At 38.8% G+C, this 13530-nt stretch overlaps 1 protein-coding gene across 2 annotated transcripts in view; it reads left to right on the top strand.

Moving 5' to 3' along the window:
- Positions 1-12947, top strand: part of SLC2A2 (solute carrier family 2 member 2) — a 40351-nt gene extending 27404 nt beyond the window's left edge. The window contains exons 3-9 of one of the 2 annotated variants that reach the window (XM_045197952.3): positions 396-511; positions 1412-1574; positions 2080-2267; positions 4718-4822; positions 8181-8282; positions 8969-9172; positions 9262-12947. In XM_045197952.3, the coding sequence (XP_045053887.2) occupies positions 396-511; positions 1412-1574; positions 2080-2267; positions 4718-4822; positions 8181-8282; positions 8969-9172; positions 9262-9462 (1079 nt within the window). In that variant the 3' untranslated portion in view covers positions 9463-12947. The remainder of the gene's footprint in view (positions 1-395; positions 512-1411; positions 1575-2079; positions 2268-4717; positions 4823-8180; positions 8283-8968; positions 9173-9261) is intronic. The other variant, XM_024560555.4, reaches the window with a different exon arrangement.
- Positions 12948-13530: the final 583 nt, after the last annotated feature.

The following is a 13530-nucleotide window of genomic DNA, read 5'->3' as shown; positions in this document are numbered from 1 at the left end:
ATTCTAATTCCTTCAATCCATGAGTCTAGTGAGAATATTATTATTATTTTTAATATTATCATCACATTCTTCAGTCTCTTTACTTAAGACATCTGAAAGCATTATGATGTAAACTCAGTACTAACATGGATATTTTTAATTAAGACAATGTTATAAATAATTGCCAAATACTTGCTTATCCATTTCTTTCTATGTCAAACTACAACTTTATTTGGAATCTTATCAACAAATATTCTTTTCATAAACTGTGTCTATGGTTGGGAACAGGGGTTTTCCTCCTTTCAACAGACTCAGGAAGGGACTTACCATCAGAATAGTAAGTGTACTTAAGCCAAATTAATGTTATTGAGATAGTCCTGGCTGTATATTAACATTTATGTCCATGTTCTATGCAGGGCTAATCTCAGGCTTGGTTCCAATGTACATTGGTGAAATTGCACCAACCACACTCAGGGGTGCTATTGGCGCTCTTCACCAGCTGGCCATTGTCACGGGCATTCTTATTAGTCAGGTAAAACCCCCACCCCCTACTTCATCCATCCTCTACTTCACAAAACTTTTTTCTCCCTGACTGTCCATTCTCACTGTAGACCTACATAGAAAAAAAAAAAAAAAAAAACAACTCCCACCAGTGGTAGTGGAGGTGGTGTAGAATCACAGGCTTTTAGCTCAAAGCTAAATTATTTCTACTCCAGCCCTCACTTTTCCCTTTGGAGCTGCAGTTGTGTTGGCACTAGAGGTGACCCGGAAGCCAAATCTTGAACTTCTGTTGCTATTCTATATTAAATTATTCCATTTAGATTTAAAGGAATAAGGATCTTCAAACTTTGGGCTGTTTGGGTTTCCTTTGTTTTGAGTGTCTTACTTGGAAATTTAATTTATATGTAAATGATGACTGGTTCTTGTTAAGCTGGCTCTATCTTTCCCTTCTAGCCTGTAGTCTCAGAGGGAGTCCTGGGAATCCCAAACCTACGACTATCCAGAGGGCAAACTACTGCAATAGGGATAACAAAGCTGGTTCTCATCAGAGTAATTGCTCCATCTATATCATCCCATTCTACTTAAGTTCTGAATAACCTAAGAAGAATTTTTTTAACAAAGGTCAAAACTAATGCATGACTGTGGGTGTTGTTTTAAATATCAAATATGTTGTTAACTGTTTGGTTGATTCCTATCCTAAATGTGCCATAAGAGTTCATGACAGCAAACCCAGGGGAAGTCTTTGTAAAACAAATAGTTCCTAATTTAGTTAAGGCGAGACACTGTAGTAATAGTTTTCATCTTGATGCATATTTGAATCAAAGTTCTTAGGGATTACTATTCAGCAGTCAATGTGCTTATTTAACAAACTATTCCAGAAGGCAGACTCAAAGTGTTGGGTAGTTGATAGGCTTCCTTCCTACCTTTTCAGATTGTTGGCCTTGACTTCATCCTGGGCAATCACGAGCTGTGGCACATTCTGCTTGGTCTGCCTGCCGTGCCAGCTGCCCTACAGTCTCTGATGCTCTTCTTCTGTCCAGAAAGCCCCAGATACCTTTACATCAAGTTGGATAAGGAAAACAAAGCAAAACAAAGTGAGTCTGTGGGTGGTTTTACTTTCTACCTATTGTTTTGGAGCTATCACCTCATAAGAAACAGTGTGCATGCATGAATGGATACATGAAATCAGTACCAGCACTTTCCAAATGAAGTCAGTGATTACGTGTAAGGAGAACATGCGAGATCACTTTAATATGACAGGCACATGCCATTTTGCACCCATAAATACTCACTCAGCCCAAATCAGAAGCCCAAATGCAGAATATTGGACTCAACCATACTCTTCTAAAGGACGTTTCAGCATTATGTTTCAGGGATATGAGGGTCATACTTCCCTTTGTCACAAGATGAAGCCAAATGTTCTGCTTTTGTGAAATAAAAAAAGCAGGATTTAATTTAACAAAAAAGAATTCCCAAAGTGCATGTTATCAAGTAATAGAAAGGGCTACACAAAACTGTAGCTTTTTCATGTACATAATACATATAAATTTATTTTTGTTTTGACCTGAGTTGTTACAAATGTAATCATTTCGGGGGCAGGCTTGAAAAGACTCAGAGGCAGTGCTGATGTCACCAAAGATATCACTGAGATGAGAAAAGAAAGGGAAGAAGCCTCAAGTGAACAGAAAGTCTCCATAATTCAGCTCTTCACCAATTCCAGCTACCAACAGCCTATTCTAGTGGCATTGATGCTGCACGTGGCTCAGCAGTTTTCTGGAATCAACGGGGTAAGTTTAAGAACATCCTCTAAGTCTTAAGAGCAAAGAGAATTAGGACAGAGCAAAAAAGGGATACAAGTTAAAATAGCTAAAAGACGCTTTAAAATGTTAATATTACATGCCTTAGTATAAGGGAATAATGAGTGAGTGTTAATTCTCTGTTTTGCCTCATCTGCTTTCTAAATTAGCTTACAATTTTTTTAAATGTCAACAAGCAACCCTGGCTGGTGTAGCTCAGTGGATTGAGTGCTGGCCTGCACACCAAAAGGTCACCAGTTTGATTCTCAGTCAGGGCACATACCTGGGTTGTGGGCCAGGTCCCCAGTTCACGGTGCGAGAGAAGCAACCTATCAATCTGTCTCTTGCACATTGATGTTTCTCTCCCTCCCTTCCCCTCTCTAAAAATAAATAAATAAAATCTTTTTTAAAATTGTCAACAGTCAATGGAATTGTATGTCTATGAAGATGCAGGTATGAAGGCAAAAGTCATAATAAAATAAAAGAGGGGAAAGGAGAATAATTATGCCAAAGAAAATTAAATTACAAGGGGCTTCTAGAGTTGAATATAAAATTTAGGATTTATAACAGCTTTGGCTAAAACAGTCCACGGCTCCTGTAGTTAAATGAAGTATACCAGATATCCAGGGGCCAGAACGTTTCCTGCCATCCGAGAGGCTTTCACTCTGTTTGCGGAGACAGCACACGCACACAACATAAACGATAGAGTGAAGCGATACGATATGGTGAGTGAGGGTGGTGGAAAAGACGTGATGGAAAAACATACTGAAGATTAAACTTGCTAACTTTGGGGTTTTGACTTGAAATCTTTGCATTATGCAGACTAAAATTATTTTTACTGGCAATTAGCTAATAGAAGGACATGAGTAAGCATTTGTTAAGAAACTAAACAAAGGAAACCGCTTATCCCCTTTCGTTACTGTTGAAGATATGATTTGGGCTTCCTCTGTACTCTATAGAGAGCTGATGTAAGATCCACAGAGGACCCTTTGCGAGTGACTGGTGGGTGGGTAGAGAGTTGGGGTAGGCAAGGAAAGTAATTCCGATGAGGTGAAGCAAAAAGAGAATGGAACCTCACTCCACAAGCTGAATACAGCTCTGCTGTGGTCTTCGTCCTCCTTGAAGGGTCCTTGATGTTCATTTTCATCTAATACTCTTTATATCTCTGGTGCTTAGAGACCAAATTGCTTTCCCCTATCTCAGCTCTGCCTGTACATTCAATGGCACAATACTTAACCCTCTGAACATCCCTGCTTTAGCTTCCATCCCACAGTTTACTTAGAGGTAACCAGGAAATACTAGACTCGAGGCTGTTGGGCAGCCTGACAATGGTGGGAGAGTGCGAGGTGTGCTAAAGCCAGTTCTCACCGAGCACAGTTTGCACAGTCAGCACCGTCTGCAGAAAGAGGACATGTTTGTGAGGAAGGAATGCCAGGAGATGATAGAACAACAAAATGACCTAAAGACTATTACAAAAGTAAAAGCATAACTGAATAGAAAAGGCTGTTAGGGAGGTTGTGAATCAGATTTCTCCATCTCTCCTGAGATTAGTGGAAAATTTTGGATTAAATGCAATACAGCCGGAACTCCCATACACACTGGAGAGAGTGTCAACTGCCACAACATCTTTGGAAAACTGTTTGGCAGTACCTGTCAAAGCTGAGCATATGCATACTCTGTTGACCTGCAGGCTATTCCTAGGTGTAAATGTACTCATAGTTCACTGAAAGGACTGCACTAGAAAGTTCATAGCAGCACTGGTCGTAATCGCCCTAAATGGCAACTACCTAAATACCCATCACTGGTAGGATGGGTAGCTAAATTGTGGCATATTAATACAATAAAATACTATATAATAAAGATAATGAATAGCCTACAAATACAACTCTAGATTATTCTCACAAAGGTAATGTTGCAGCCAGATACAAAATAATACACACTATGTGGTTTCATTCATATCAAACATAAGACTAGGCAAAATTTATCTATGATGGTAGAAGCTGCAAGCATTTCCTTGAGAAAATAGGGTGACATTTAGGGCCTTCAGGAAAGCAAGCAAGGATTTATTTCTTAATCTGGGTATTGGTTATACAGGTATATTCACTTTGTGAAAATTAATCGAGCTGTACATTCCTGATGATGTGTGCTTTTTTGTATGTCTTTTATACTTTAACAAAGGTTCAAAGTTTTTAAAAATAAAGAAAATGCATATGCAAAGTCTTTGCTAAATGTAAAAGTTTAAGCAATCAGAAGTTTTAAACACTGAAGGAAAAGTGTGGTTTCTCCTTTCCTGGAAGGAGAGAGTGGATAAAATCTTTACAAAGTTCTAGGGACCATGGTTACATAGAAGCAACTAAAATTAAATGATTTAAACTATTTCCTGCTTTAAACCCAGCAGTGCTAGGCTTCTGGATTAAGGCTAAACTGTTGTTACTTTGCAGATCTTTTACTACTCAACCAGCATTTTTCAGACGGCTGGAATCAGCCAACCAGTGTACGCAACCATTGGCGTGGGTGCCATCAACACAATTTTCACTGCTTTCTCTGTAAGTAAAACAACCATAAAATAATCTGCTTGTTCCTTAGTCCAGAAACGGAATTAAAAAGCAAAACAAAGCAAAACCTTGTGATCTAAAGGTGATCAATGACTTACTGTCTACATTCTTGGGGATGTGAAACCAGGTGGGTCATGGGAAGACTCCTGGATGTGAAAAACCAACCACTGCATTGAAGAGGCTTAACTGAGCAGGCTGTCTGGTTCTCTCCGGTTATAAATGGCTCTCTCTATTGTCCGGGATGCCATCAGTTACTCATTTGTGAATTAAAAACTCACTTGAGTACACACAGAACTTACTCCTTGGGATCCTTCTCCTTTGCTCTATACCAAAGCCGTTTGGTTTAGCCAACAGCTTGTGATTTCCTTCAATATTGGGACTTGTACCTAGATTCCTCTCTTTCCATGGTTGAAATTCATTTGTTATCCCGATGTCTTGGAAAATATTTTTAAAAAATAAATTTGGTCTTCTCAATTAGATAGCTAAGCCTCTAATAAAATTAAGCAAACTCAGCAAATTCTTATGATGTTAGGCCATGGGGCACGTCTTCCAAGTAGCTCACAAGGCCACAGCTTCTGGTGATGCTCACGAGTGTGTGGTGTTATGAAAGGATGAAGTAGAAGTGGTGTGTAAGTTCAAATGTTACTGTTATTTTTGAAATTTTATATTTTAGAAAAGGTCAAATGTTATTTATTTAAGAAAAAAAATTTTTTTCAACAAAGGGAAGAGGTCATATACTCTTTTTAAGACCAAATACCTTATGTAAGGAATGATTTGGTATCTTAACAATAATAATCTTTAACATAACAATCTAAATATTAAAGGAAACAAGCAACAACAACAATAACACAACACTTTCCCAACTAATGTAATGGGGCTTATTTTTTATCTTAGAATGCGGGATGTTCAAAAAACTTGTCCTTTTTGATTTCTATCACAATGCTATACTCAGTGCACTTCGGTCACTTGTTTTTCATTCTCTTCACATGAACTTTAAACTATTGCCTTACAGTGGTCAATAAATTATAGTCTGGCCATCTAGATCAAAAGACAGCTTTGTCCAGACCTTGGAAAAGTGGGGGCAGAACAGATAACGAGGGAGCAGCAGGGGGCCTGCAGACACGCCTTTAGAGACCATGCCTGCTCGAGCCAAAAGGTCGCTCTGAATCAGTGGAGGCCTGGTGCTGGGGTGCAATCCAACGGACTATTTGCATTTTTTTGTCACCTGAGATAAAATGTTTTACATGTATCTTTCTAACAGAGGCTATGATTAAAACATTGTATATGTAACAGGATTTGCTATGTAAGGCATCAAATGGTCAAGACTGGGTAACCTAAACTCTAAGAGCACCTAAAAGGAAACTACTGCAGAATTTCACTTTTGTCTCCCCCCTGCCAACCCCGGTGGAGTGGGGAGAGTTGTTTTGAAAACAGTGTCTTGATTATTTGGAACAGACCTTTATAGAGTTCATCTTTTTATTCTGTGAAAGTTTTTGAGCAAGTGACATAATTTAAAAAGTCATCTCTAATCAGGTAATTATAAATAACACTCCAGGACTACACGTAACTTTTACAAACTTTAATTATATGTATTCATGTTTTTGAAAAGATGTTTTAAAGTGCAGAAGAGATAGCCCCTCAGTCACCCAGTTTCTCCCCCTCAGATGAACCTATGTTACTGAATTCCGTGTATCAAAATAAAGATATGCAAATAGGAACATGTACAGAAATGTATTGTTTCAACAACTTAGAGGGAACATAATCAGTCTTTTCCTTTTTTTTTTTTTTTTGAATGAATATTTAGGAAGAGAGAGAGACTTTCCTGATGCCACTTTGAATTATGTTCCATATTCCACGTTTTCTTCCACACTAACAGGCCTGTAGAAGACAGCCTGTAATCTTGAGAGAAAAAACAAAACAGGAGGAAATACGGAGGGACCCAGGAGGCAAGACGGGTCTAGGGGAGAAGCAGTGGCTGCCAAACTTGACGTAGGCTTCCAGAGTCTGAGTGACACACAGTGTCTGGGGCAAGGGTGAGAGTTAAGGGCAGCAGACATCCCCAGGCCCTGGCCGAGCCTCACCCTGAGTCACATTCCTCCCTGCCTGCTCACCTGGCCTCAGACGGGAGTCTGACTCAATTTTCAAGGCATGCAGTTTGAGAGTTTATTATCTATTAGTAATAATTTTTCAGAAACAGAAAAAAAAGACATAATGAAAGCCCTTGTTCCTCAAGAAATGCTTCTATTTTCTTCGTAACTTGACATGGTATCATCAAGTTAGCTTTAAAAGCCATGATTAAAGAGTCAGATATACAGAGAAATGTTATGAACATGAATATTTTTCTCACTTCCTTCTCAACAGTTAAATGTGGGCTCTTTGCTTATCATCCCAAAGTGATTTGATACTGATTACAAAATGCCTCTGAGATGAAAGGGGTTTTCACTGTAGGTGAAAAGAAATGCTTCTCAGTTATTTTCCGAGCCAGGGCTCACTACACTTAGGGTATTTGATTGCTATTGATCCACTGATAGATCTATGAACCTAGCCAATTTACTCACCAAACTGAGAAATTAAGATAGGTAGCCTTTTCTGTGAGTGATTCACCAACCTTGGCAGTATCAAGCAAGACTCTATCCAACAAACTCTGGTTTTGGCTAATTATAAATCTTAACCATTAATGCAAAGGTCCCCAAAGGAATCAATGACCTATCTCCTGACTTAAATTAAGAAAGCACTTTAAACTGTTGCTTTAAAGTCTTCCCTTTCCGAGTGGATAGTTCATTCCTGGCACCAGGTACATGTAGGCACACCAGAAAAATGAAGATCTGACTATTTTAGTAAAGCGACCAAATTCCATACATGGCCAGGTGAGTGGTCATAATTCGACTTTACTCTCAGTGAGAAAGTTGCATGAGAAGAGTTGACACCTCAACAGTTGTACTGTTTCTGGTGGCTGTGGTGCACACCATTCAGGACAGACATTGGTATCATTTCTGTGTAGAAATTTCACATTTTAAACATATAGGAAATCTGTTAGAAGAAATCTAAGATGCATGGCCTCTTACTATTGGACCCAAAGTGATGATCATAAAGTGGTGGTGGCACTATGGTTCCTCCTCTGGAATGCCACGTTCAAATCAATGTGACTAAATGCAGCTGTATTTGTGGATGTCACCTGGTCACCGAGACCAGCTTTGCTCCCTCGGGCAAGAGCCACTCCCCTTCTCGGCTCCTTGTTGGTAAAATGGGATAACAGAACTGCTTCTTTCCAGCTGTGTAAATTAAAATGACCTCTCTGTCAGTAGAAACTATTTAGGTATCAAGCCTGTATGTTTTAAAACTTTCGCAGGTGTTCCTCGTGGAGAAGGCAGGGCGACGCTCCCTGTTTCTAATTGGAATGAGTGGGATGTTCGTCTGCGCCATCTTCATGTCCGTGGGGCTGGTGCTGCTGGTGAGTTTGGTGCCTGCACTGAGGCTGGTGGTTGCCATGTGATAGCAATTTCGTGCTCTGGGTTAAAGTGCTTGTAATGTCAAAGAACTTTTGAGAATGACTTATGAAATAAAGCCAGAGGAAGAGCATTTAACACAAAGGAGAAATGTAAAGAAAAAGATAGCTGGTTTGGGGAGTGTAAAGGCTGCACAGCAGCAAGTAAATTGCACTTGTTACCCAGGGAGGCAGACGTGGCCAGAGCACAGGCTCCGGGGTCAGCCCCAAACTGGTTCCAGTGCTGGCTCTGCTACTTGGCTGCCTGTGTGACCTTGGGCAAGTATCTGGGCATCTCCAGCCCAGGACGCTCAACCATTATTTCACATACACCCAATCTAGCAGCCTAGTTATTAGTAGGAGCAAAGATCACTGGATCCTGACCCTACCTCTTTCAGAGGACAAGAGTGACCAAGATATAAAATCACAATCCAGAGGATTTCCCCATAACAGAGCTCAAAAGACTTAAGGATGACTCAGACTAGAGTAAACTTGTCTCCAACTAGAATAACTTGTGCTTATTTGCACATGATCACCAGGAAGAGAGCCATGTTCACCACTAACCTCAGGAAGAGTCTGCTAAGCTAAAGGAAGAAGCAGCCGATAATTCCAGTTCTACTTTTGTTTTTGTTTTGTATTGTTTTTTTCCTCAGGATAAATTTACTTGGATGAGTTATGTGGCCATGGTAGCCATCTTCCTCTTTGTCAGTTTCTTTGAAATCGGACCAGGCCCCATTCCCTGGTTCATGGTGGCTGAATTCTTCAGTCAAGGACCACGCCCTGCGGCTCTAGCCATAGCTGCGTTCAGCAACTGGACCTGCAATTTCATTGTGGCTCTGTGTTTCCCATACATTGCGGTAAGCGGCCCGATATTGTGCACATTTACTGCACAGAAGATAGGGCCGAACAACCGCTAACTGGGACTCTGTGTTTGTTCTGTCTGCAGGACTTCTGTGGACCTTATGTGTTTTTCCTCTTCGCTGGATTGGTCTTGGCCTTTACTCTGTTTACATTTTTCAAAGTTCCAGAGACCAAAGGAAAGTCCTTTGAGGAAATCGCAGCGGAATTCCGAAAGAAGAGTGGTTTGGCCAAAACACCAAAAGCTGCCACAGAAATGAAATTCCTTGGAGCTACAGAGACTGAGTAAAGATAACCTGCTTGTTGACATGAGCCGAAAAAGGAAGAAAGCTATGTGATTTTAAATGACAGTTCTTTGAGAATTTTATATCTATAGCTTAAAGTATTATTTTATTTTTTAAAGGAGCTTTTATGGGCTCTGATCAGAAATGTCATCAAATATTACCAAAGAAAGTACTTTTTAAAAAAGTTACAGAATCTATTTTTGATAGTAAAAATCTGTAATTAAGTAAACCTTAAAGTCTAGCTCATTTCCTCACGCTAAAGGGCAAAGACATTCTAAAATGTTACCAGTTCTATTCTTTATAACAAGGTTCTACTGCAATTGAAGCTGTTTCTATGGATCAAATTACATAGAAACCTGACTAGAAACCTGAAGCTACAACTGCTAATATTTACATATTTGAATCTAGGTTGGAATTTTCTTACTCACAGACCTCATACTAAAAGAGATACAGCTGGTGGCAGTTAAGGTTCACTGTAAAATTGATAACTTTTCCATTTCTCTCACTCAGTGTTTTCTTGTGCATTGGAATTTGCATTTTGCTTAAAGTCTTATTTTTCTATATTTTCATGTAGAAGGCTTTAGTGAGTATATTAAAATATGTTTGTAAAGAAAGCCTTTTATTTTTGGCAACCTTACCAAAATCTTCTGTATTTGGAAAAAACAAGCAAACAACATTTTCGTTGGTGACCAAAAAGGTTTTTTTAGATTAAACAGTCAAAAAAGTTTTATAGCTAATAGGAACATCTATTATAAGCCCCTGTTAAGCCCTGGCTGGTGTGGCTCAGTAGACTGAGGGCTGGACAGTGAACCAAAGGGTTGCTGGTTCGATTCCCAGTCAGGTCAGGGCACATGCCTGCGTTGTGGGCCAGGACTCCAATAGGGGTCGTGCAAGAGGCAACCACACATTGACTTTTTCTCTCTTTCCCTTCCCCTCTCTCTAAAAATAAATAAATAAAATCTTAAAAAAATAAGCCCCTGTTAAACCAACTCCTTATTGGTTCCATCCTATGAGATATGTTTTATTTTGCTTTTTAATTAAGCACAGCCTGGTTTTCTGAGCTGTGTTATAAAATATGCTCAGTGTTAAGCAGGGCATTTTGTATATCTCTTCAAACCCCAATAAATTAAAGCAGTCTAACTTAAGGAATCTCAAGTAAAAAAATTGCTATCTGTTAAAAAAAATACATTTTCTGAAATGTTATGGCTCTAAATAGGTTGAAAAGGTAGGGTTGGAGAATTCCTGAGGGTGGGCTCCTGAAACTTCATGAATGTTCAACTTCAGGCTTGATCAAAATCCCTGTTTAATTTTCCTAGGAAGATTGAGTTCCCTAACACAAAACAATCATCCGCTTTGATGTTTCCATTTTTGCCTCACCTGTGTAGGGATGCTATCTCGGCGGTCCTGTTGCGATCGCTAACATTTATGGTGCACTACCTATGTGCCAGGCACCGTTGTGAGTGCTTTTACACATGCAGGCAAATCGAAAATACACAGATGATTAAATAGACTTTTGCTTACAGTCAATTTCTCAACTATGGAAACAGAGTTCTGGTGGATACCAAAGGCTGAGCCCCTGCTAAAGCATCTTCAGGTTGTTTTTCTCACCAGATGGAGCACATTTGACGCGATCCTCTTCATGTTTGCTTTAATGTGCATAAAAACACTCACACTTGCTTGTGTGTTGCTGTTGCTCACCTTTATGTAATTTGGTAGTCCAATAATGAAATTAGTTCTCTTCACTCGGACTGATTTTTATTTCCTTTGGGCCAGTTGTGGATAAACTATGTTCACTTAGGACTTCAAGACAGAGTGAACTTCAATAGTTCAGGAGAACTTTGTGCTAAACGGTGAACTCTTGGTGGGTTGGATGGGGGGCATGTAGGGACTCTGAATAGTGGAGCAGGAAAATGGCTCTTGTGTTCCTCTTGTCTTCTGGATGCTGATGGCCTTTGACAAGCCCAGAGTTGCAATGATAAAGAAATTTAACATTTTTATAATGAATGTGATTTAATCAAATCACTACTCCTCACCCCATTAGCTAAGAGAATAAAGTAGTCAAGGTTTAATAAAGAGCCCAAAAGACCACTTTTAAGTTCTAATTATTTTGATAGACCCCAAAATACCAGAAATTTAGACCCTGAAATTTGTTTTTCCTCCATAATTTTTTTTTTTGCAGAGATACAAATAAGGTGCAGGCAAAGAAGCACAAAAGTGAAATTAGAAGTTGTAAACCTTTTATATTAGGACAAAGGAACTAGCTAAACAATAAGAACTCCTAGGTCTTCAATGGTATACATCACAATAAATAATAAAATTGGCACTAATTAATTAGATTTAATCCCAGGGAAATTACATGTGAGTTTGAACACATTTTTCCTAGTACTCTATCATTTTTGTGGAAGTGTTTTCATGCTCTAATGATCTTACAAATATGATGTTTCTTTTTGCTTGTTCGAAGCACGATTATACATCTTGCTCTGGTTACCCATCTGCTGCATCTAGCTGGTGCCCACTGCCATGGCATCAATGCAAGGGTGTTCTCTGTTGAGACACAGGAAGACAACGCTTCCCCCTCAAGGAGCTCACAGTCTGATAAGGAGTTCAGGAAGGCCAGGATATAAATGTTTCTGTCTGTGTCTTTTGCTTTCCATGAACCTCAAGTTAGAGGCATCTCTTGTAATGTGGGTCCAATACTGTTACCTACCTCCAAGAGTTATGAGGATTAAATGTGAAGTGCTAAGAGTGCCTGGTATCCAATGTGTGACCTAGAATTAGTATTGACAAAGATATTGTTAGATTACAAGACTATCATATCTGTAAGGTAGTCCCAAATTCATAATTCAAGACAGTATTCTCCCACACTTCAAGCAACAATCTCACAAAGACAAGGGAAAGTAAAAACCAGGGGAGATTTTCGCTATCTAATTCCTGAACCCATACTTGATATTTCTAAGTAGGTTATAAGAGTTTTTATTGTATTTTTAAAATTTGCTTTTACCTAAGTTGTTATTTTTAAGAGGTTTATATGTAATATTATTTATTCAAATAATACTAAGTAAAAGATTAAATGCTGTATATTGCATTTAAATGTAATTTAAAAAGACTATCACCACTGGACAACCAAACCTTCCTGAAAACCCTCAAAAATTGCAAAATGTGTAAACCAATGTATGTGCGTAAGCTACTTCTTATTGCTGGCTTATTGTTGGATATGTAGCAAATAAAGCAATGTTAGGCAATAGCTTGTGCTTATGGTGTCCTAAGCAGAGTGCTGAGTAAAGTGTAAACATGTAATTTTTCATAACAATTCTATATCAATGACCTGAGAAGAAAAGGTTTATTGCAAACCACTCTGAGCCATCTGCTGGTGTTTTTACTCTCTTCTACTTTGGTGCACATTCGAAAGAATCATGACAAAAAGAAACTGGTTTTAGTTAAGAGCATACATAGGCTATAGTTGTATGTTAAAAAATATATTTCCAAATGCTTAGTGTGTTTTATTTTATGTAGAAAACATATTTAAGAAACTTGATATTGGTTGACTGTACATACTCATTTCCCTTTCACAACATTTTTCCTATTCTCATTTTAAAGATAATTAATATGTGAGTTACTTTTTAAACCCAAATTTTCTTTCCTCAGGCAGTTGTTTTGATTATCAGTAGTAGGAAAAAAACTAGCCTGAAGGGTAGGAAGCACAGTTGAAGAGGAATGACTCCCTTTGATGAAAGTAAAAATAATTTCACTTAGTAAACATTTAATTGAGCTCCTATTATGAACAAGACACATTGTTAAAGTTTTCTGAAAGAGAGATTACTGGTCAAGACGGAGGTATAGGTAAACACACTTCATCTCCTTGCACAACTACAGAAAGAATTACAACAAAATCTCAAAACAAATAACACCCAGAACTGTCAGAAAATAGAGTTGTATGGAAGTCCAACAACCAAAGATTTAAAGAAGCTACATTCATACAGACAGGTAGGAGGGGTGGAGACTCCAAGACAGGGCAGAGAGGCAAGGAGATATGGTGTGGTGCTGAGGCAGCAGCAGTGGAAGTAGAACAGACA

Source organism: Desmodus rotundus, chromosome 2 (assembly GCF_022682495.2).
Source record: "Desmodus rotundus isolate HL8 chromosome 2, HLdesRot8A.1, whole genome shotgun sequence".
Taxonomy (NCBI): Eukaryota; Metazoa; Chordata; class Mammalia; order Chiroptera; family Phyllostomidae; genus Desmodus; species Desmodus rotundus.
The sequence above is the reverse complement of the archived record's forward strand: the minus strand, read 5'-3'. Positions and strand labels throughout refer to the sequence as shown.